A 26182-nucleotide genomic window follows, 5' to 3' on the forward strand; every position below is an offset into this window, starting at 1 on the left:
CTTGAATGGATAAGGAAATATAAAAGCTGTATCCAAATTCTAAGGGGAGGTCAAATATAGAAACGTGGTCTTGGCGTTTTCATCGAATGAAAGGCTATTTTGGTATAACTTCGTAATCACAGCTTTTGTATTAACATTCGAGGGTCTTGAGGTTAATACAGAGAAGTTGGTTTTCAGAACAGTTCGTCAGCTAGTTTTGTTCTACACTTTGAAGTAATTCGTGTATGTATACCTGCAGCAATGTTATTTTTTTCATGTGGAATAGAGCAAAATTCCTATGTTCTATTCCCATCTCCTCCAAAGCGATCAAATAGATTATCATTCATTGCACTATTTCAACTGTTGTTTGTTTCGGAAAGCATACTAGTATGCTTTAAAAGATGAGCAAGGAAAGAGTGATTTAGAATACTGTATTCAGCTGATTCTAGGATATCGGAGAAAGCTATGGTTCTGGACAAGGATAAGTGGTGTCTTTCCGAAAGAGCTATATATGGGCTCTACGGTATAGTTGCAACGAAATTAACGGAAGGTTTCAGTAGATTACAAATTTAGTAAAGTACGTGATATTAATGAAAAGTAATAAAAAAGTTAACGCCGACAGCAAAAACCAAAGAAAAAACAAGAGGAAAATGGAATCTGGTAGTTGGTGTATTACGCTTCAATGATGTCTGTTCTTCGGCAACGACCCCTATTTGAATAAAAAAACAAAAACAAAAAACATAGTAATCGCTGGCTAGACAACCCTCAAGTTAAGAAAATAAAAGAAAATAGAAAGCAAAAAATGCAAAAGCCCTGCACTTTGTTCCTATACATGTATTGTAAGATTTATGGAGAATGCGGGTCCACCCATCATTTTGACATGACTTGCCCTGTGTGTTTCTATTTGATTGATATATCATACTTCTACTTATACCTCTTCATTGTATTCATGATTATCTCATACGATATCGATCTCTGCATGCGGAATGTTTTCTTTTCATTGATACTAATTAATAGGCTTCCAAAACAAATCTCAAATTAGAAATGCAGCAAAGTTAATGCCAGTGATGTGAAGTCAAAGGTAATCAGAACTCTTTTTTTGCGTTTCATCCACTGCTTACAGGTTTGTGACACAGTTTAACACTCCCGACTGCAATACGGACTAGCATCGCCATGCTAGCTATTTATATATTTGCTGGTCTTCTGGTCACGTGCTCCGCCCAAGCTCTGAAGGATGAGGCGCCGTGTGACAGGTCGGTGCACTTTCGTTTGGTTCCTAAAGATATTGATCCGGGCCCCGCACAAAAAAAAAAGAAAAAAAAATGCGTTTAAACGCGAAGTTTTTACTCGAAATATCAAACGCACGTCCCCGAGTCAAAGACAATTTTGCTGTGAAATGCAAGTGCGTCACTGAAAGGACTTGCATTTAATTTCGTACGCACATCATGAATGCAACTTTTCGTTTGATGCCTGATCAAACGTTAAGTATCAGTCACAAACACATAAACAGAAAAGCGTTTGATGATGAGTTAAGTCGGAGGATGATGAAGTGTATTATTAAAGGTGCTCCAGCTCCATCCCGAATCTTTAGGGGCATGTACTCTCCTCTAGACAGTCTCTCCCCACGATGAACTTATAAAGAAGTAACGGTAGGAAACCTACAGGGTCAACAGGGAAGGAATTCTCCATCCAGTCGACCTTCCTGACGGGCAATTCCAAAAAAAAAAAAATAATAATAATAATAATAAAATAGAATAAAATGATAATAATAATAATAGTACATAATAAATGCAACGAGGAATTGCGCGGAATCGTGCAATTCCAAGTACTTGTAGCGAATCTAGCTTGCAAGTATTGGCTGTATCGATAATTCATAATACATATGGCTAGATACCAGATCAGTGCAGTGTACGATTCCGTCTCATCTGTGCACAGTGTTCATGGGACTACATGTACAGTGTCACCCTGCGTCCATGCTGTTGCAAATGACTTGCTGGGCGGCATACACACAACAACAACAACAACAACAACAAAAAGGAATTACAAAAAATCATAAATTAAGTAAAATAACTCACCATATTATACTTGAAATGTGCACGCAATCTGTTGAACCTGACAAGAGAGACATGATAAACTTTACTAAGAAAGACGGGGTTTGAGTGATTCATTTTAATTAGTATGATTCTAATATCACTGAATAATGTACTAGTATTGACACCACGTAATGTTGACTTTGGCAGCTTGACTTACGAGCATTGGGACAATATAAAATTGAATTTACCTATCTATGTCATCTACTTATCATTGGATATCAAGAAAAAAGTATTAAAGATAAAAATGAATTTCCGAAACTCATTACGTAAATTATAGAATATAGCCCTGGTAAACGTCTACGGTTTACCTGCAAGAAAGCCACGACGAAACAGTTGTCTTGACAGTAGATTTTGATGGACAATGCAGTTTATTTGAGTATTTGGGATTTCTTTCCACTCTTTCTTGCACCCTTAGCCCCATCTACTGTAATGGACCGCTGCTGGAAGCCGCGCAGAACGCAAGGATATACAACGACTCGAAGACTTTCGTTGATCTACATATGAGACAGCCAGAAGGTATACGACTTATGAGCCCCATTAATATATATTGTCTTTTATTTCACATGAAATACTCCGAAAATAATTGCAACTCAGGGTAAGTCCCTAGACTACATCCAAGTCTTGTCTCTTTAAAGCGAAACTGTGAGAGTGCGTAAAGTTGTGACGTTTATTGTCATATTGCGAACTGTTACGAAAAGGAAAGGATTTGAAATCACTGTACAGACAGAACTACTGAAACAAAACATGAGCAACAACTCGCCACAAAGTGCTCACTAGATCTATTTAGTCCGCTGAAAAAGAGGACAGATTTTTTTTTAAATCTTTGTACAGATCAATACTTACTTTGGGAATGCTTTTTGTTCATTATGCCGTCATGCCTTACGTAAGCGGCAACAAGACTCCTCCACTCAGCCCCGTCAATAGCCAGGTACTGTTTGTGTTTCCAAAGTGTGATTTTAGTCCCGATTATCCCCTCTCTCCACGTGTGGTACTTTTGAAAGTGTACTGAGCATGCTCAGTAGTACTTGCAGGTTCTACATTCACAAAGGCAAGCACACATAATCACATCGCTAGCAAAGGCAAAGCAATTTGAGAGAATCGCTGACGTAAAAAGAGGAAGACAGAAAGGAAACTAGCAAACAGTCCAAAGAATCACTTACCAATGTACTCTTTGTGTAACGGAGAGAATAAGCATCTTGCAAAAACAAACAAACAAACAAATAAAAAAAAAAAACCAGACGTATGCCTAGCTATGTATTGTGAATAAAGACCAATGACGCGCGAAGAACAAGTCATGGGAGGAGATAGCGTCTTTTGGAACAAGGTGGAACACTGTCCAAATTATTGAAGACCAGTGGAAGCGGCTGAAAATTCAACCAAAAATGGGAATATTCGACATACCAACGTCTCAACGAAAAAGAAAAAAAAATACGTAGGGGGTCACGTCAGGGTCTCGTTTCATACGCGTCTCACCGATAGGGCCTAGTGCTACCTGTACCGTATAGATCTCCTAGCGTTAGAACCTCTAGATGGTGTCTAGTCTACGTAGAGCTAGCGTTACCGTCAAGTTAGAGTCTTCAGACATTATCAATTACAGGTTGTATTATTATTTATTCGGCAATTCAACATACAAGCGGACATAGAATACAAACAGAAAATCGCACCATTGTTTGTGGTGATCCCAAGTGCATGCCGCTGGTTGCCAGGGGAGGAAAATGCACCGAGGCTCAGACATAGATCTGCTAGTAATATTTCGTTACGGATCTAACCGGTTAGACCTTCTTCTTCTTCGTATGTACTGTCCAACACCCCTTAGTAGGGGCCAACCGGACAGGGGGTGCGCTGGTGTTAAAGTTGCGCGGAGAGAGAAGTGTAGGGTTTTAAGTTGCTTTGCTCCTGGATGTATTGTAGGGTTGCTGCTTTAAAAGAGTCCTTGCTTGTGATGTTAGAAACTGTTGATGGGAGTGAGTTCCAGTCTATGATTGTTCTTGGAATAAACGAGTATTTATAACAGTTTTTGTTCGTGGCGATTGGGATGAAGCTTGTAGTGGATGATTTCCGGAGAACCCTTCGGACCGGACGCAGGGCTTTTCGAACTGGGATGGATAGGTGGGTCACCTTGCGGGTAGCAAGCGCTTCGCGGAATGTGGTGATGCGGCCTACTCTGCGTCGATGTTTCAGCAGCTCCCAGCCTAGCCCAGCTCACGCTTCATTTTTGTAACACTACTGTGTCTAGAGTAATCACCTCTAACAAAACGCGCTGCTCTGTTCTGCACTGCTTCTAGTCTGTCTACCAGAGTCTGAGTGTGGGGGTCCCAGACTGTAGAACAATAATCTAGTAATGGTCTAACAAGAGTCTTATATGTCGTATTGTTGTAGTAACGGTAGTACTTACCGGCACTACTGGTGAGTTGCAACTGTAACTTGTCTTGTAGCTCAGTCAGTATGTCTTTCAATCAGGTTCCAGGTCACAACTGGCGGGCGCCAGAAGATGTTGCCCCTTTTATATGCTCCCCTTGGGTAGGGGGGGGGGGGGGGTTAACCAGCAACCACCAGGGGGCGCTACTACTACAGTATCTTTAATTATATTGTTACAATCATGAAGGTTTCGCCTTAGAAATCCTACAACTCTGTTGGCTTTAGCACATGTTCTGTCGACGTGCGCATTCCATGACAAGTCTGATGATACATGTATATCAACCCCCAGGTAATCTGTGACACTTTGTCTCTGTCAACGTGCTGTTGTTTAGTGAGTACTGGTATTTGACCGGGTTATTTGCATGTGTGATGTGTAAGACATGACTTTTTTGGGCATTGAAGTCCATCTGCCACTTATCCTGCCACGCAGTTAGAGTATCTAGGTCTCTCTGTAGGTTTTGTGCATCTTCTACGCTCGAGACCTGTTTGTAGATGATGCAGTCATCAGCGAATAATCGACTGGTGGAGTTTAAGTCATTAGGCAAATCATTGATATATAACAGAAAATAGAGTGGACCTGTGACCGTACCTTGCGGGACTCCTGAGTCTACGGTGACCCATTCTGATCTTTCTCCTTCCACCACCACCCTTTGTTTCCTGTGGGTTAAGAATTCCTAAATCCATCTGTGGGTCTTTCCTGTTTAATATGCCATACGAATGCAGTTTTGTTAGCAGTCTGTGATGTGGGACCTTGTCGAATGCCTTCTGAAAATCTAACACAATCAAATCAACTTGTTTTCTGTGGTCTACTTCTTCAGCTGTGTCCTGTATAGCAGAAATAAGTTGAGTTTCACATGAGTGTTTTTTCCTGAACCCGTGTTGATTTTCGTCCAGTAAATGATGTGTATCCAGATGATGCATGATGTTAGTGTGGATGATGTGTTCCATTATTTTGCTGTAAACAGAAGTGAGACTAACCGAACGGTAATTGGCTGGGTCGGCTTTGTCCCCTTTCTTGAAGATGGGTGTTACGTTTGCTTGCCGCCAGTCCTCCGGGATCTCCCCTGTTTCAAGAGATAATTGAAAAATCGTGGTTAATGCTGTAGTTATCTCTTCTGCTGTTTCACGTATAGAACCCATGGTGAGATTTCGTCTGGACCTGCTGCTTTGTGGGGATCCAATTTTTTTAGCAAATTAGTCACACCAGTAGCATTTATTTCAATTTCAGGCATAGGGGGTACTAGTACATGGTTTTCCTGGGTCGTAGACATGTCATCCAGTCTCTCCTGAGTGAATTGTTCTTGATATTGTCTACTCAGCAATTCAGCTTTTTGTTTACTTTCCATAACCAGTTCACCTGTAAGTTTGTCTTTCAGTGTTGGTTTTCCCATTGAATCTTTCCTGAGGGATTTAACAAATATTGACCAAAATTGTTTAACTGATGCTAGGCATTTACTTTGTACATATTTCCTTCGTGCTTTCTTTGTTGCTTTTTTCGTCTCCTTTCGTATATGCCTGTAATTCATCCGGTTCTCTGTTTTACCCGACGTTCTTGCCTTGTTGTATGCTTTTTGTTTTCGTTTGTGTAACCTACTTATTGACTTATTTATCCATGGGGTAGTATCTTTCTTACTTACCATCCTGGATGGGACAGTTGCATCTATTGCCTTGTGTAATCTCTGCTTGAGATTGTTCCACAAATCTTCAACTGAACTTTTACCCAATATTTTCTGGGCATCTGCTTCATTCTGTATGTCTCTACTAATGTTCTTCACCTCTTCCTTCAGCATTTCCGTGTCTGCTTTGTCATACAGAAACACTTTCCTAGGTTTACACTTACTGAGTAATGGCTTTGTGTTTACCAAAATCATGGGTATTCCATCGTGGTCGCTCAATCCAGGTACTGTGGAGGACCTAATAACCAAAGAGGAATTCATCACAAACAGTAAATCAAGTGTATTCACACCACGAGTGTGTTCCGTGACTATTTGCTCCAGGCCGTAGTCGTTGGCAATGTCAATCAGGTCTCTACACATTGATGCCTTCTGCGTACCTGGTCTGAGTGTCTGTGTGTCCCAGACGATGTCTCCCAGGTTAAAATCCCCTCCTAGATAAACATTGCTGTAATGATCAAACTCTACATTGTCCAGCGAGTTCTTGATACTTGCCAGATATTCTCTGTCTGTGTTGGGTGGCCGGTAAAAACAGCCTATCAACAATGGTTTGGACCCATCAACCTCTACCTCTATCCATACACTCTCATTTTCTACCTCAAAATCAAATCTCTGTGTGCAGTATATGCTGTTTTTTACTGCTATCAACACCCCTCCATGTGTCTGTCCCTTCTTGTTTGGTTTCCTGTCCTTCCTAAAAACCAAATAACCATTGGGAAAAATTTCACTATTTCTTACTGATTCATCCAGCCACGTTTCTGTCCCCAATAAAATATCGGGATTATCAAATTGTAGACATGTATTCAACTCTGCTGTTTTGTTTCTTATAGACTGAAAATTCACAACCAATACCTTCACAGGTTTGTATGTTCTGTTCGGGTTCACTGAACTACGTCCACCTACCTTTACATCTCCTTGCGGAGGTTGACTCTGAGGTGAGGATGTGGCAAGCGGTGATGTATGTACCAGGTGGTCGGTATTATCAGCTCCCTCAGTTGTATTCTCTGTTCTGCTAGTACTGTTTGAAGGTTTTACATCACTTTGTGAAATAAAACTACCACTACTGTATTATCCGAATGTGAAGAAAAAAGACTTGATGCGAAGTGTGGTAACCCACAGCTGCAGCACGTCCATGACAGGTTAGAGTGTTGAGCTAATACTTCGCAGCAAACTGTGCTCATACCCATACAGTCCACATGAAACCATTCATCACATCTATCGCAACAAACAGCTCTTTCCCCCCATAAACAAGCCACTTTGCAGACATGAAAGGGAAATTTGGGTAATGAATCATCCTTACTTCTCCTACTAACGTTACTGTGCTCAGTGTGTGAGAGCCAGTCACAAGTACCGGCGTGTAGCAAAGAGAGAATAAACAGATACCACCATGCCTGTACCATATTGAACAGGCCAATGAAAAAATTCAAAACTGACTAGAATTCTAAACATATCACTTCATTTCAATCAGCCAGTATGTATATCAATCAACACACAAAATCCAACTGCTTCATTAACTTCAGCAATCTTGACAAGCAAAAGAAAAACAAAATAAAACAAAACAAACATACTGACAAATTGTATTCTGGTAACAGATTCGCTTCCCCCACACTCAGATCTGGGTACTACCGGTAAGGACAACCTGAGTGCGAACATGGTTGAAAATTCAACAAAAATCGACAAATATAAAAATTACGCATAATCGGTAAGCAATTTTCACACACATAGTAGCGTGGATGCATGAGCTGGGCTGGGTTAGCTTTGTGATAAGAGTAGGAAAAATCACGAGGCTTCAACACGTGAGTTCTCAATACGTGTGGAGCCGCCAAAACGTGAGTGTAGCGCTTGCAATTTGTAAGCAGGCAAGCGGGTCGCCGCACACATCACAGTACTACTTCACCCGTACGCCCGGCCGTCTGGTGCCTTGCCGATGTCCTGCTGTGTAGAAAAGGTGTCTTCCCTCGTGAAGTGATCAAATCGATGTTATCCTAAAAAATCTTTCAAATCCTCGCTAAATATCTAATAAAAGGCAGTTCAAATGTATGTTGGGGTGTTTGCTAGTATAATGTTCGAGCAAATAGCAAACAAATCTTCCTCCGGAAAGGTGAAATTTAGAGGAGAAAACTATCGACGGTTCCGCGATGTTCAGGAACGTCCACTCTCTCTCAACGCTTTGTTCTAACGTTGTTAGCTAGAATATCTATGGACTATTAAATGTACGGTTGTTAGACCTACCGTACTCTATAGACTAGACAATTCTAAACATTTAAATCCAAGTTCTGGTTAGCAGGTGTCAGTAATATTAATTGATAACTATAACACATCATGTCAACACATGGCTAAAGACAAGTGATAATGATTTGATAGCATAAAAGACTAAAGAGACAAATACAAATCTACGAGTATGCGTACGACGTTGTAATAACTCTTAACAGTTAGGCCTACACAAAATCTCTTTAAATTTGTTCTAATCTGGATAGTGGATACACTGTTACACAAAACGTAGGGTCTACAGTACAAGTTGTCTACAACTGTACAATCCACAATGCATAGCTGTCAGACCTACTGTATACGATCCTCTAAAGTCTTTAACTAAACGTTAATAGGCGTCCTACCGTACGTTTGAGTTCTACGCCACGTGCCGCGTAGGCCTACATTATTTTAAACAACCCTGCGCTAGCGTTTCTTACGTTTGTATTGTACGTTTAGGCCTAAGTATGACGTTAGACAGTTCACATGGTCATGGAATTCGGAATTCACAAAGGGTGATTAAATTCTCTTTTATCAAAACTGTGAACAAAATGATAGCCTTAAACTTACGCAGAACCAACATATGTAAGGACTTCCATCCTGAACCGTGTGATTATCGTGAGATAATCTTACATATTTGCTGCCTCGTTACTAGTCGAGTCTCCCGTAGAACCAGACGCACAGTTCTTGCGCCATTTTCTAGTCCATGGACGCGGACGGAAGGCGATCCGAAAATCACATTTACTGGTAAAAAGGTAGCGCTAGCGCTAGCTGCCATGCCACCACTCGCTCCTCGGCCCCTCTGCGCACGGCCGCCCCATGCGCGCATCTAAAATAATACACAATCATCCGCCGCTGCGGGTGCTACCCACAGAACTCTTAAGTTCTGTGGTGCTACCACGTTTCGTGTGCTATTCTACCAGTCTCTGTATGGGAAGCCAAAATGGCAATGATAATTCAGCGCGATTAGCACATCATAGCCCTTATCCAACTCACACCTTACTATAATTACTGTACCCACAATATTATTATACCCATGTTTACCCATGGCCATGTGGACCCACATGGGGTTGTTGGCTGGGCCCCTAGCCGGTCGGCCTCTATACTACCGTATCTATGTAGGTGAAACGAGAATGGACGAGGCTCCACTTGAGTCACAGCCAAGCCATATATATGTGGATCCCTCAACTTGCTGAGGAGCAAAGTTGAGGGGTAAGAAACTCAGAGAGGGGTAGGGCCTCTGCGGAGCTAGCATATTAAGAGCGTTTTAAGCCTATTTATAGCGTGCGTTCCCAACAGAACAAAATTATTAAAAGGCATGTGAAAAAATCACCCCCCCCAAAAAAAAAAAAAAAATAAATAAATAAATAAATAAATAAATAAAAAATAAAAATAAAAATAAAAATAAAATAAAATAAATAAATAAATAAATGAAAAAATAAAAAAAATCATTAAAAATCACCAAATGTGGAAAAAAAAAGTAGGTAAGGCTTCGATCAATTTCAAGACAAATGCAAACTGATTCATGACCGTCAGAGTAAGACAATGGCCCAACGTTAAATCAATGTTAGCCAGTACTGATGTTAGTTTAATGATCATACTACCGTGGAGCCCATCGTCAAAGTTGGCCCAAGATGCATGGTATTAGCCAGCCAGCACCCTGCATCAGTGACAATTTAAGCAAAACAGTAGGAGCCCAACATTGAGCCAACGTAAGCTCAACGACGTTGGCCCGATTGAGTATTGTTCTCTGAAACAATGGCCTAAAGGTGATCCAACATCAGTTTACTGATTTATGTTGTAGACCAACGTAGGTTAACCAACTGCATCAGTGACAAAAGCACGAAAATTGCAAAACCTTGAGCCAACCGTCTTTAGTTTACCACCTACGACTGTGCCATAACAAACACCAACGCTGACCCTACGCAGGATAGCCAGTCAATTGCCGTCCATGATCAGCAATGTTTCTCCTAAAGACAGTAGCCCATCGTAGAGCCAAGCTTACCGACTGTACCCATGTCGATCATTGCCAACTTTGGCCTAATGGCGGATTGTTATCTGGGACGTGATGGAACGCAGTGTGAAACATCTTTAAAGCTCTTATAGGCAGTATCTAGTCGTAGGCCTAGTTATAGGCTAGGGCCACGTGTGTATTTGGTGTTGCATTATTTTAATCAGCCTATACTTATATGGTCTCATTTCATAAATATACGTCGTATATAGACTCTTGATTTATTGACATTGACGTACACCATACAGCAACCGTGTTTGGCGTCGGTGACATTTCTTACCTAGATGAATTAAGATCCTATTAAACAGACATGCACCAATTGCAGACAGTTTTGTTGTTTTTTTACTGCTCTAGAGCTTACACGTTATTCATTTATTCATTTTTTTTTTTATTCTATTCATTTTTTACTTGGGGCTTTGTCACCTTCAGATACAATCCTCGCGGCGTTTGGCAACATCTCTGACCCAGATAATGCCACAGTCATGGCGGAGTTTGTGGAAAAGTATTTCGATGGTCCAAACATCGAGTTCACGACGTGGGAACCAAGCGACTGGACAGAGAAGTGAGTTAGACCCGTTACCGGTATCCAATACGCCACTCAAAATTAAATATCACCATTTTTTGTTGTTGTTAATATAACGCTGTTACATTTATTTTGTTGTACTTGTTCAAATGAAATAAAGAATATATTAAACCCAATGAAATGTTGACAGAATTTTTCAATAGCATTTTGCCAAATTATCATGGCGATGAGCGCTCACTCAACCACAACAAAACGACTACCTCTAAGGTAGACTGAGGCCCAAGCTCGCACGAGAATTACAATGTACATGACGTGTAACAATATCTGATGTCTTATTCTTTCAATTAACAATCTTGATAGAATTTGCAGGTTTGGAGTATTGATATAATTACATACACACACATCCTATATACATATATATAACATATATTACGCACGATATACAAACAGAGACAGACACACACAGACACACACACACACACACACACACATCACACACATAAACACACAAATATGTCATGGTGATATTTCTTCGGATGCATGCATGTTTTCCACTCCAATAGAAGTCTAAAGGTAAATGTCCCATTTCCCTGCCTTTCTCACGATTGTCCTGGTTTGCTGCTGGATCGTCTTGTTTTTGACCTGCAGCCCAAGTTTCTTGGAGGGTATCAAGGACGAAGAGTTACGCGTGTGGGCCGAGGAACTGAACGAACTCTGGAAGGAACTCGGGAGACAGGTGGGTCAGTGAAACCCTAGTCAATGTCTGATTTGCCTTTTTTATATTCATGTAAATGACACGTGTTTTATAATACACAGTTTAAGAGCTCACGGCCCATTTGCTACAAACTTTGCGTTTAAACGCTGTGGCTATACTGGCTATACTCCGAAAATCTAACTCAAGTCCTCCAAATCAAACGCAAGTTTGCAAGTCTCTTCGAGTAACGGCACGCAAAAATATATCAAACGCAACTTGCGGACGACAGCGTGTGATGTGAAGTTGCGTTTAGTCGCAAGTCGAATTTTTAGCAACGGGGCCCATGCACCTGAAACATAGGATTCGATGCATGTGGAAAAAAAAGAGAACATGTCAGTAAAATTACACGAAATTTGGACAAACCTTTCAAAATTTTGAACTCTTACAGCTTTGATTAAAATCATGATGACCTGTGCCGTCATAGATCGTATGTATAGAATGAGAATCATGCCATGCCACCATAAAATTAATTGGTTTTACGAAAGATAAACATTCATTCGACATGTTACGGACATAGTACTTGCGTTTGGAAAAATTAATTCATCTTTCTGCCACCTTATTAGTAAGAATGGACGTAAGTTACGAGCTGTGTATGCTCAAAATTTTGAACTGAGTGGAATAGAATCTTCTGTAATAGTATACAATGAATGATATGTTGAACACTGTACTTTGCCACCAATGCAATCACTTCGCGCGTTTGCCCCCGCGTCACTTGAGCTACCTGTTGCGTTTACTTTTCCACTATACAGAGGAGGTATGTATTATTGAAAGACGGGTAAAACTTGACATTGGGGCGTGGCACTCAATTCAGTGAATAAAGAAAGGAACTGAATGTGTTTACTGTGCAAGCACGGTTCCCCCATCTCTCGTCCCCCCCCCCCCCCCAAAAAAAAGAGTAAAAGACAAGAGCATGGATAGAGAATGGAAAGAATTGCAACAAAAGAAAAATACACAGCAAATATTATGGAAAAAAGGGAGGAAAAGAAAAACATTCAAAGTGTAACGGTTAAACAAGTCTGTTTAACTTTTAGCTTTTTTTTTAGAAGCTCGCGACTCAGAATCTTTTTAGTTTTGAGATCAGTACACTGTAATCCTGTGTGTAAACTGTCAAAGGGAGAGAGAGAGAGAGAGAGAGAGAGAGAGGGACGAAACTTGCTACGTGATATAATCACTTGGATTGTATTCATAATAATATAGTGATTGTGAGTGTATTTCTATGAAGTTCTACGACAAAGCCCATGAAAATCTACTTGTACTAGACCACCACCCCTTATGTAAAAGAACCGAGTATCTGTATACGTAAACTTCTGAATAACTCTTGAAGGAAGGTGATAATTGACATCATCGTCTTGTTTTGGTCTATTTTATTTTCGAACAATTATATGAAGTTGTCAAAATTGATTTTCAAAATTTGGCTGGATGCGTATACTATGATTGAAATAATTGTCCATTATACAGTATCCGTCTTCGGAGACTGTTGGCATGAAGGATGTGCTAAAAAATGCCAGGGAAATTAAATAAACACCAATGTTTATGAAATTAGAAAGTGCGATACATGCATGATATAATTATCACAGTCAAGCATATTTGTTTTTGATGAAACTTTGCTGTTCCCCTACAGATTAATGTGGATGTGTCTGACAATGGAGATCGATATTCACTTCAGTATGTTGAGAACCCGTTTGTTGTTCCTGGTGGTCGATTCAGAGAATTCTATTACTGGTAAGACTCTTATCCGTTTTTCTGTCTGACACACACACACACACAAATACTCAGGGTATACCTGGCCAAACTCTCGGCAAAAAGGGCAACTATTTCGTCCTCATTTCCACCTTATCTTTAATAAAACCGCATTTGCAAATCAACGTTTGTACAAAAAAGGTGATAAATTTTCGCTCATTCACTCATGGATTCTATAATGTGACTTTTTTAGCCTAAGAAATATGATAATCCAAATCTGAAGTCTGATCCACTTTTTTTCATATGTATAGAACTCTCATATACCTATACATCAATGTGATAAGTGGCTCCACACACCCGCTCATTTTAATAAATTTTCATTTTCATATCAATATATGAGCACTTTGAACAGCGCATGGAAATGAAATCGATACGTTGTATGTTGTAGTATTCTCCTAATTATATACGTGTCCTTGATAATATATCATCCCTATATCTGACAGGGATTCCTATTGGATCTTCAAGGGTTTGCTTCTCAGTGAGATGACGGAGACAGTGAAGGGGATGCTATCTAACTTCGTTTCCATGGTGAAAAGGTAAAAAAGCAATTTGCTACAATACTTGTCTAATGGCACATTTCGTTGACAATCTTTGACCATGCACAGGGAGAAGATTACATCACCTGTTATGTAGGGCGGTAGCAGTCCTACAATGGATCGAACCCCCCCCCCCCCCCCTGCACCCCTATCCCCCCTTTTGAAATGCTTAATGGTCCTGTCCCATATACAGGGAGATTGTGTACTACGTTGATATACGTGCGTCATCCCGCTACCAGCCCTTAATTCCGTAGAGAGGAAGGATGTTGCCATAATAGGTTAATCAATCTTAAGCAAAAATGGAAAAACGTATACATACCATAACTTTTGTTTCTGAATGTCATGCAGCTGACGAGGACTGGTTATTTTTTAATTCAATTCAAATCGAATTGTATTTCCAATATCACATTTCTTTTTTCTTTTTTTTTGTCGATCAAGTTCAAGAAAAACAAAACGTGCAGTGTATTACATCATTTTATAAAACTGCTGTTCAAATACTGTACAAAGTTGTAGAGATGTGGGCAATTCGAGAAATTGAAATTAAAACAGAAAAAAGGAGGAAGTACATTGTTAGATTTTTACACACACACAAGCACAAGACGCTAAGGGGGAATACAGACTTAGACAGGACAAACAAAAAGAGACAATGGGATGGGGTAGATTAAAGGAACAAGGAAGGAAGTGAAGAAAAGAAGGAATAAAGGAATAAGGAATGGAGGATTATTAAAGAGGATGCAAGGGTCCGCAGCACATGCAGAGCTACTCCAAGACATTATCCATTGGCATGCATGGGCAAGGTATTTGACATTGATTGACGTTACAGACATTATGCCAATGAGATTTTCTTACGAATCCAGTTAGACTTGGTGCATTTTCTTTTAGATCATCACATAGTCGATTCTAAAAGCTTGGTTCTCTATAAACAATGTATTCTGAGTATAATAAAGGATGGTGCAGAGGAAAGGTAAATGAAATTCATTGTATCTTCTTGTAGGGTACTAATGAACGCAAATTCATACAAGATAGATTATCAAATACAATGTGCTTTTTTTTTTGCAGCTCGTACTAGTTGATATAAATATGAATCTTAAACCTTCGATATTTTCTATTAAAACAATTCGTCAGTGTGATCACATGGTTGTAAATCATATAGAGTCATTCTCAAAGCCTTTGTGTCTAATACAATTTGTTGATCACATGTAACCCATGCGCCACAAAACCAACAAAAAGTCGCCGGACATACATGTAGATTTTTAGTTAAGGGCATATTCTAAAAGAACAGACTCTAAGCTTTAGGATGTATAAGTCAACTCCAATGGATTCTCCTAACCTATGTCAATTGGAAAGAACTGAGAAAAGAGGGTCTGAAGTTCAGGGTCTATTCAAGCGCTTAATAATCTTTAGTAAGCCGTTCTACCTGCGCCATGAATAGGACCAAAAAAAAAAAATGATGAAAACCACTTTAGCAACAACAATGAAAGGATTATCAGATTAAGCTGAAATTGAGCATGCTCTATTAACACATTCTGTCCATGATACTTTTAAAGCAGTAGCATTATCCTTTCAAGTGTTTTTAGAGTTGAAAGTGAAGAGTGTGCAAAGAAATTTCAAGAAATGAAAAGGGCCTCTGAGATAAACCTGATTACACTATCTACCAAAAGGGTTGTAGAAAAACTGCTGGAAACCCACTTTCCCATTCAATTTATGATTCCAAGCTCAAGAATAATGTAGAAGAAACGCTCTGTCAGAAAATATGGAAAACTAAAAATTGACTTGGTTGACCCATTTCACCTTTCTGGAGTCATCGCATAAAATCAAGGGGTGCGGCTTTTTGTTTGTTTTGTGATGCACAGCACACAATTCAATAGATATTTTTCCAAGCGACGGTAGTTCAGATATGAAAATATAAGGCAATAATGAATACAAAGTTGGAGTAAACTTCTGAATAAATGGAACCCCTGACTTGTTTTATATGCGACTATGAGAACTCTCCCCGTTAACACATTGAGGACAAGCTGATTTTGCTTTACCACACATTTCCCATAGGCACCTGCCTGAGTATGCTACTTATTAGACTTTAATGGGTTAATGAAATGTTAAACGTTTATTGTGAAGAAGGGTGGCTAGATTCGACGAAGAAATGACTCATCGACGCTTGCAAATACAGACATATTAACGCCTGCACCATTTTTTTTTTTTTTTTTTTTTTTTTTTTTTTTTTTTTTTAGGAACAAGAATATACTATGCATATAGAGACTTCAACATTTACACGTGTCACCTCTTTGTGAAGCGTTCCTTCTAATATTAATGAAAACATGACTGGGCGAAATACCCTAATGTGTTGGGCCTCCCCACCCCCCCCCCCCCTCTCTCTCTCTCTCTCTCTCTCTCTCTCGTTCTCTCTCTTTGATAAGGCAACCTGGCCTTGTCAAAAATTCCTATCCTTCTTAATACATAACTGGGCTTTAGAAAATGCACATTAATGTTTAATCGCACTTAGTGAACGGAGGCTCAAAGGTCCCTCAGCGAAGGATGAGCAGCTGTCCATGCTATCACAGGCAAACCAAAATTGCCATTCTACTTTTGTCTGGCCCCATTGATTTATTTCGTGCTTTCTCTCTCTCTCTCTCTCTCTCCCTCTTTGAAAATTTCCCGTTTTCTAGTTTTTGGTCAAATGTTTTACTTTTCTTTGGATAGAATAATTTGCTTTTTCGTTAATTTTCAAAGTTAGCAAGTCGATTGGCTCGCCCTTTAAAGGCCGGCCACATTATACATTTCAGGGGCGTCACCATTTTTTTCCAAGGATATTTTAGGGCCTTCAGCGCAACTGTCTGAAACGGGCTTCTTCTGCTGACAAGCAAAAAAAAAAAAAAAAAAAAAAAAAAAAGCGAGCAGGGAGGTTATTTTTTTTTTTTTCGATTGGAGGTGGATGTAAAAAAGATTGTGCGTGCGTACTTTAATATTCCAAGTAAACATTTTCTTTAAAGGGTCTGAAGGGGGTGCGTTCGCACAAAATCAATGTCCCCCCATCCCCCGACGCTCACGCATTTTCGTAACATCATTTCACTTTTCCCCCTTCTCGTCAGAATTGGTCACGTGCCAAACGGGAACCGGGTCTACTACCAGAAAAGGAGCCAGCCCCCTTTCCTTATTCCTTCAGTATACCTGTACTACCAGGCGACCGAGGACGTTGACACTGTGCGTAAATTCATGGCCGATCTCGAGGAGGAATATCGATTCTGGATGGACGAGCGATCGATCAACATCACAAGTGGCTCGGAGGTCTATACCCTCAATCGCTACAACGTGTTTATGGGAATGCCTCGGTACATTTTTGTTTGACTTTCCATATACTCTAGTGACTATAGGGTCTAAAAAAGTGGATATTTTCGCGCAAGTAATCTTTCGCGCTAATATACCGTGTAAGATGAATTTCGAGTTTTTAATTCCGCAGAAACAAGACATTACATAGTAGTAGGGCCTACATACGGCACGCAAAATATTCGCGTGTTTTATTTTCGCGCTAGGTTTTGGTCGCACGAAATGCGCGAAAATGTCCATATTTACAGGTACAAGTCTGTTCATTGTTTGCTTCCTTGCCTGCATTTCCTTTGGTTTTTACACTGTCCGTAGTTCGGTGTACTCTGATGCACAATTGTGATTTGAATCTGCATTCTATGTCATAACTTGATAAAAGAAAAAATGGCGCATACCGCAATTAGTTCTCAAGATTATTGTTATAAGCTCTTTCAGCGGTGTGGTTTTACCCATACACTCACCCAATCATGCACTCTTCGGCCTGGAACCAAACTAAATTTGGTGCATACTTTTCTCAATTACCGCCAAAAATGGGGTTATCAAATCATGAAATTGCGAACGATACAAATGACATTTTCTCACTTTAAATGCAGTAATTTCTTCAGTTTGTCATATAGTTGGCCTGGTATTCTACACAAAGAGCTTTTTTGCCTCCCCATAAAAAAGAAGAAGAAAAGGTTGGTGATGCAACACTGCATTTGAAGAAGTGAACGGTTAAACAAAGAATGTAAGAGCGCACTAACATTTTTAAGGATCAATATATCCGAAGTTTATGCAGTTGGTGTTTTGTTTTGTTTTGTTTTTTGATTTTTTTTTTAGTCTGAGAATTGCAAAGACGGTGCAACCTTCTGAATGTATATAACAACAATTAGTCATGAATTAATTATTTTTGTTATCTTGTTATCATACATTCAGTCCGGAGTCTTATCGCGAAGACATTGAAACTGCAGAAGGGCTTGATGAAGGTGAGAGACAAATCGCTTGTCATACCGCAGCTTTTCTTACTTTTTCAAACCAAATACTTATTTTTTTATATATATAAATAATAAAGGTCTTTGACAAACTATTTTAAAATTTAGTTGATATAGTCTTTAATTGATTCTTGCCAAAATCTAAAAAGGCATTGCAAGAAAGTTGCAATTAATTGCATTTCCCTAAAATCAATCGCAAACTTTACATCTGATTGCAAGCTCGAATCTAGCAACGGGAACTTGCAATTGATTAATTAATCACAGTCATGTTAATTCATTTTTCAGATAAAGAATATAATCAGAAAAATAGATGAATAGACAGATTTATAAAATAAAAAAAGTAAAAAGTATTTCCCGCAGATAACTGTTGCAATTTTGCCTCTCGAATCTTTTAAGATGCTGCAGCGGAAGTCTATTCCAATCTCGCGTCGGCGGCGGAAAGCGGCTGGGATTTCTCCACGCGGTGGTTTGGTGATGAGCAGACGTTGAGCTCCATTCGCACCAAGGAAGTAGTTCCGGTCGACCTGAACAGCGTACTCTGCCATTCAGAATGGGCGCTAGCGGAAATGCTCGATGTGATAGGTGATGAAAAATTCTTCAGATCTAAAAAATTTTCTCTGTTTATCAAATTGGTCACAACTGACAAGATTGTATAGGCCTAATATACTATACGCTGGTACATGATTTCTGTAGACTTCCAAATAGGAGAATGCACTCTGTTCGCTGGAACGAATAGCAATTTATTTTTATCTCATTAGATATCGATTAGACTGAAAATATTATAGGATAAAGTTAGATGCATTCTCTGATAGACCGGATATGAGCGCGATAGGTGGGGGAAAGTGCATCGTCATTCCAATCTAGATAGTAGAGTGGGTCGAGATTGCGACATTTAGTGTCTTCTTTAAGCCCCACCCTCTTCTCTTAAGATTGACCACTTTCGCAGCTGCGAGAGAGAAAAACATTCATTATAACAAGAGAGGGTCATCAAATAAGAGGGTTCTGTCGGGCATAAAGCAAACATCCATTTTTCACTTCGACAGATGAAAGCGAAAAAGCAGAAGAGTACCGCCAAGCCTTCAATGACCGAAAGGAAGCCATCAACGCGCTGATGTGGAGTGAGACCAGAGGAGTCTGGCTCGACTACGACCTCGAGACCGATTCCCTCATCGATAAATTCTACCCGTCCAACATCATGCCGCTGTGGGCAAACTGCGTGGACAAAACGGAGGAAATTGAACAGAACGTCTTACATTATCTTCAGGTATAAAAAAAATCAAAACCGACGCTTGATTATTATTGTACAACGCATTAACTTCCAGCTTATTAATATCTACCACGAGATCCACGAAGAAAGATAAGAATGATTATCATTCTCAGCGATATCATCCGTAAAAATAATATCAATCAATCCCATTTGTCCACATTCGATGTTGTGCGTGTGTGTGGATGAGTGTGCGAAATCTATTGATACTTAGCTTCCCTAAGAGGCGAAATATACAGGGCCTATTAAAAATTTTAAAAAAAAACTTTCTGGCGAAATAACCATCACGCGTCTTGTATGAAAGCTACGGATGACCATAACCAATTTTGTCAAATCGGTAATCAAAAATGGTAATAGAGGACGAAAGGTTTCTACTTTATTTTCACTTGATGGCTAGCGTGTAAACATCTTCCGTGTCATTATCTTTTGTATATTATTATTAAATCCCATAAAATGTGAATCAAATGATGTGGTAATCACAAGACCCTGGTGGTTATTCAAAAGCACTTTGAAACCTAGAAAACGATTCAATTGATCAAGTTCTCCGAAGACACCATTTTGGCATGGTTTGTGCTCAAGTTTTGACAATGAAGCGTTGTTCTAGGCTTGTCTCAGCCCCCAATCCCCCAGAAAAACAAAACAACAACAATAACAAAAACGTGAGTTTCTTGGATTAGCAATTTGATCAGATAGATCAAGGTAATTAAATCTTACTGACAAGTGATTTGAAAGAGTTACATTCGAGTCTATCTTTGAAAAAGAATTCTAAGGTTTCGGTCTTTGTCCAGCGTTCGCTACATTTTAGCCTTTCTCTATCTTCCTCTGATATGAACTTACTGATTCATTGCACATGAAGATTAACAGGTTGACCAAATCGAATCTGAACGGCACCGTGCGCCGTCTTGAAGGGTATATTATTTTGCTGTTGACTCGCCCTCCCTTGCCTATAATATGTCCCGTTATGCGAAATGTCATCCGTACGCAGTGCATGTTAAACGCATCTTTGCATGTTCTTGCAACACCTTGGCGAAACTAGATTGTGTTCTGCAATGTTATTCTGTAGGCTCGGCCTTGTGTGTGTATGTCATGGGTGTCTGTGTGTTTGTAATATTATGGTCACAATGTATCACGTCCACAAACTTTTGTTGTAACGTGTAGAAATATGCTGAACTGTCAAAATGTAATTCTAGCACTCATCACTAATCTACCACTCGTTTTTGCTGGGATACCGTAGGCCTATATCTTTTCCATCAATTTCTTGAAGCATTGGTCTGATGACTGCTATCACAATAAATGCACTCGCTTCATTTTGATTTTTTAGAATAGGAAAGGCGACGTGTTTCTTGTGTTTGTAATAGAGAAAAGCAATCTAAATTTCAGATAGTTTATGACGTCTTTCTTCGGTTTTATAATTTACGTGGACTTTGTTCTCTTCTCCTCTTAGGACGAAGATGTTCTCTCGTACCCAGGGGGAATCCCCACTTCCCTCGTGCGGTCTGGCCAGCAGTGGGATTATCCCAACGCCTGGCCGCCCCTCCAGGACATTGTTATCGAGACCCTCTACAACAGCCAGCTGACGGAGGCCAACGAACTCGCCTTCAGCCTGGCCCTGAATTGGACGCGCACCAACTGGCGGGCTTATAATCTGACTGGACTTATGTTTGAAAAGGTACACATGCATTCTCTTCACCACCATCGATTTACCGAAATTTTGGGGAAAGGTACAGGGGACCCTTAAAAACTTTAATTACTTTGATAGTTATACATGTATTTCTCAATATTTCAGGGTACGAAAACAAGTTGACGGTGCACTCTCTAACGAACACGGTTATAACAAAATTCTTTTTACAACGAAATCGAAATTCCGGTCCCAAAATTATCATCTTTGTAATATGTTTATAATACACTATTATTTTTCGGTTATAACGAAGTTGTGTTTTTTTTAAAGAAAGTTACAAAGAAAAACAAAACAAATATTTTTAGTTTTTTTACGTTCTTGTGTGTGATCCATGATAATTACCAGCACTTTTTTTTTGGGGGGGGGGGAGGGGAGTTTCCCTTTACGCCAGTACAGTTCTTTCTTATACAATTCCATGTGAAGGACGCAATGGAATACAAAAGTGTCTCATTGTCAAGCATTATTGATGTGTATTCTTTTATAGTACGACGTGGAAAATCAAGGTATCCCTGGCCACGGCGGAGAATACGCAGTACAGGTGAGAACACAACAAAAGGCAAACCCGCAAATAAGTTTTCAGTGGTTGGCAATAGGCTGAAATGTCATTGTTTTGCAGGATTTATTATTTGCAGATAGAATATTTCAAAGTCTCTTCATGTCAAAATAAATTCTATTGCTAAAGAGGGTTTTAGAGGAGTTTCTTCAACATATTCCAGTAGAATTGTATATTATGATGTGCATTTTTTTCATTATCATTATTGTGTCATTCATTTTCATGTGCATGTTTGTGTAAGGATTTTTGTATTTCATAACTTACTCTTCTACTGCGCCTTGAGCACGTTAACTATGTGGAACTTGCTCATTATAAGTACCCTGTATTATTATATTACGCACACACGATATTAAAGTGGTATGGTATGGTATGGTAATTTATTTCCGTAAATATAAAAATCAAAATTACAAATCATGTGATACAAAAAAAAAAAACTCATAAATAATACGGCTGGATAGCCTCACTCAGCGAAGAGGACCATTATGGTCCCGCTGTTTTACAGGAGGGTCCAGTATAAGTTAAAGTAATACAGTTTCTTCAATTAAACAACAAATCAAATTATATACAATGAGAAGAAAGAAAAAAAAAACAAGAAAAGAAAAGAAAAAGAAAAAGAAAGAAATTGAAAAATATACATTTCCCATTAATTTATGTATTAGTAATCTGTCATGTGCTGAGTTATATCAAACATAAGAAGAGATGTGCTCTTGCAGTGATCGCTTGAAAATACCTATACTGGTTGCCTTTTTTATTGACAAAGGGAGTGAATTGAACTCCCTACTACCTCTGTATGAAACCATTCTCTTACAATAATTTGTTCTTGGAATATTAAGGTGTAAATTGAAATTAGACCGCAATGAATACGAATTTTCTTTGGGTTCAAATTTATCGGTCAAATAAGACGGTGTCATGTTATGTAATGCCTTGTAAACTAATTGCAGTAGATGCTATTTACGTCGAGAGACGAGATAATCCCATTGAAGGGTTTGGTGCACTTGAAACGCTGGCTGTATAACGAACGGACATAAAACCCATTTGCTGGTCATTGGGAGTGGGCTTCACAATGTTTTTTTTTTTTTCTTTTTAAGTGTGGTAGCTTTTCCATTTACGAAGAGAATAATTATTGAAAGTTCAGTATAATTGTGGTCTAAAACGTGCCTAATGATCATAATAAAAAGGGTTGTACTCTATTTTTTTTACAGTGTCCTTTGTACCTCAAGTGTGTAACGAACAACACTTGGCAGCATAAAGTAGGCCTATATATCGAGGAGGTTTTGCCACAAAATATTACAAATTGAAGGCACTCTAATAATCACACTGATAAAAAGACATATCTGCATGGTCATGATAAACAAATAGAGCACCTATTCAGAGCATTCAGCCATCAACCAGTCAACCACAGTTCATTATTGCAAGTAACTAACAAGAGCTTTGAACGATTGCAATTACCCTGGTTTGAGCACCTCCTTGTCAGAGTAGAACTTTAGCACACATTTTCAAAAACTTTAGGGCAATAGTAGACAGTCCAAAATTAGGAATGATTAAAATTCTGCGTCTCTTCCTTGAGAGTATTTGATTGTGCAAGAACAGAATTCCTTGTCAAATGTTACTTTATTTCTTTTCTTTTTTTATGTATGCGTTTGACTGTTGTGTGGGGATTTATTTTTGTCACTTTTTAATCTGGACAGGCTGGATTTGGCTGGACCAATGGGGTAATGATGGTCCTCCTTGATCGCTATGGTGAAGATCTGACGGTGGATGATACCGGAGCGGGTCATCGGGTCACCGCGCAAATTCTCCTCTGCCTCCTATTTTCGTTTATCGCGTGGTTAACCTGCCTGCGTTGAAACAGACCAAACAGGGATAATACATGTATAACTCGCCATTTTCTTCATTTTTCAACTAAATCTGATATGTTAGTTTATGACGCTGGATTAGACGAGGACAAACGACGCGAATGATGCAAAATCGCACGGGTATTAAGGCTCCAATGCGATTGCTGATGAACGTCTTTGTGTAGTGTGAAGGTCCGTAAAACAAACTGTTTCTTTCTGTTTTGTTATTTTCTTTTATTTTGTAGTTCACAAAAAGCCTAGTACATTTTGTAATTCCTCTATCATTTGAAAAGACGTTTGAAATTGTTTGCTTCTCTGTTTCTGCTCGAGTTTTTAGAGGGTATGCTAGCTAGTATTGCAGTACAAATTAAGCTTAGCACAAACCTATCACATTCACATTCAGACAGGTAGGTCTGCATCTTACACAATACTGTAATCTGCAGACCAACATACCTTTTGGCTCTAACAGGAATTAAGAGTAGACCTAAACACACAATATGGGAACAATTAATCATTTTATCAAAGTTCATAGGTCTATAGTGTTTTTGCGCTGAAATTGTGTCCATTACCATCGACCATACTGTATATATGTCCCATTCTGAATCAAATTGCACTCTTCTGGTATCGGCGAGTCTAAGCAGCTGTGAGGAGTCGTATTTTCCCTTATCAATGGGATTCTTGGAGCTATGGACTTTAAAATTTGTAAACGATTCATAGGCCTATTCTTTCTGAGATTAGTTTATCTTCTTTCTAATATTTTGTTGAAAATAAAAGGAATGGCAACAGCCCATGTCTTTCTGTAGAATCTTGCAAATGAAAGAATGAGATATTAGATAATGAACTCCTTCATAGTAAATGGTACGGGTAATGTCATCCTCATGTTCATTCAGATAGCAAATTATCCAGTAGGAAATGCTCGAAATTAATTAGGCTCTATTCAGTATTCTATCAAAACTACTATGAAAATTAATAATTAGCAGCTCAGGCTATCATGAACATTCACATCACTTTTTAGAATTTGATATGGTCAAAAGAAGGCCTTCTCAAGAAAGTCCACAGATTAATTGATATCACAATTCAAGAGGGTAGATTTTGATAAACAATAATTTCTGAACCCGTTATCTGTTTGACTTATATATTTCAATGAAGAAAAAAAAAATGTGTGTTTGGTAATATGATTCAGTCGTTTACAAGTTGAAGGAGGTAGTAGTCATTATGTTCATAGTTACTTTTTCAACCCAAATAAACTACTGATTTTGCGACTTTGCAGTCTTTTCTAAAGATTATTGTTTCAGTAGATCATTGAACAATTTTACTTAAGTTTTTTAGTTTCTTCATTTTGTCTCCCTCTACAAATGAAAATTTGTTAAGATCGCAACTGCTGATCTGTAGATTAACAAACCCCTCTGAATAATATCTTTCTTTCAATTTTACTTAAATTGTAATATGAATAGAGAAAACATAAATGTTTAAATCAACCTTATCCACTTATCCTAATATTTCAAAAAGTTGATACCCAATTACAAAGGTGTATGCTGAAGTATGTTATTACATAATGCAATAAAAATGCAAGGCAGTATCCCTCATGTGTTTGTGAGTCCTGTTTTTGCTGTAAACAAAGTTTTGCTTAACACATTAGGCCTGAATTCATGAAGGTGGTTTAAATTCTCCTGTGTAAATAGAATGTACGCGTGACATATTGCGTACATTGAACGTCAACAGACCCCCAGTAACAAACACGTGCATGTCAAAGGTACGCCTATTTCACGCTTATTTTAGTTCATGGACTAAATTTAAACCATGGTCTGAATTTAAACCACCTTTGTAAATATAACGTTGCCGTTTATGACAAACTTTAAAGGCCTAGCATGGATTTACAATTTGTCCAGTCACTTCAGGCAAGCAAGATTTGGGGAGATGCCATCATTCGCATCAAGCATGTAATTAGAACCATTCTTGCACACAGCGTGGCCAGCAAACTCGGCTTCCAGTGAGTATCACATAGGGCGATCAGCTACGTAAAATTTCCCTTGCAACATCAGACATGCACAGACATACATAAGCACGCACAGACACGCATAAACACACACATTATATGCAAGCATGCATCCAGACCTACAACACACTAACTAATGGCAGCACACACTTCAAAATGGTCAAAGGCCTATAATCACAAAGCACATGGAGCATAACGTCTTTCCTAGCGACCTTTTTTTATCAAAATCAAATTTTAAAATGTTACACAGAATAAAAAGATGAGCAAGTTAGCAATGATCAGTCAAGTAAATTGTGTGAATTTATTCAATTTCATTTCATAAGTCATCAATTACTGAATAGTTTGTGAAAGCGTAAATCATATCATTGTGACTGGTTTACTTGCAATTTTTTTGTTTTTCCCTCATCCAACAACAAGGTGCCCTGTGATGTCACAATGTCAGCAAGATGATGTTTAGACAATTCTCTGACAATAGCTATTTCATTCCATAAATGACATATTCTATCCACTTTAACCCCTTTCATTATCATCTGATTCCAGCATAAGTTGGTTTTATCTGCAATTTCAAGGAAAAAAATCATTGAATATTGGAA

The 26182-nt window shown here is 38.9% G+C and overlaps 1 protein-coding gene across 1 annotated transcript; it reads left to right on the forward strand.

The window, feature by feature from the left end:
• Nucleotides 1-1152: 1152 nt before the first annotated feature.
• Nucleotides 1153-23621, forward strand: LOC139739837 (trehalase-like). Its single transcript, XM_071650432.1, has 13 exons — nt 1153-1232; nt 2488-2588; nt 10851-10983; nt 11593-11680; nt 13320-13420; nt 13882-13974; nt 17061-17300; nt 18208-18257; nt 18660-18845; nt 19307-19527; nt 20972-21196; nt 21690-21743; nt 23447-23621. Exons 1-13 carry the CDS (start codon nt 1153-1155, stop codon nt 23603-23605), a joined length of 1731 nt encoding a protein of 576 aa, XP_071506533.1. The 3' UTR covers nt 23606-23621.
• Nucleotides 23622-26182: the final 2561 nt, after the last annotated feature.

The sequence above is a fragment of the Diadema antillarum genome, unplaced genomic scaffold, assembly GCF_040938485.1.
Source record: "Diadema antillarum isolate AM-2024a unplaced genomic scaffold, OU_Dant_1.0 seq00000820_RagTag, whole genome shotgun sequence".
Lineage (NCBI taxonomy): Eukaryota > Metazoa > Echinodermata > Echinoidea > Diadematoida > Diadematidae > Diadema > Diadema antillarum.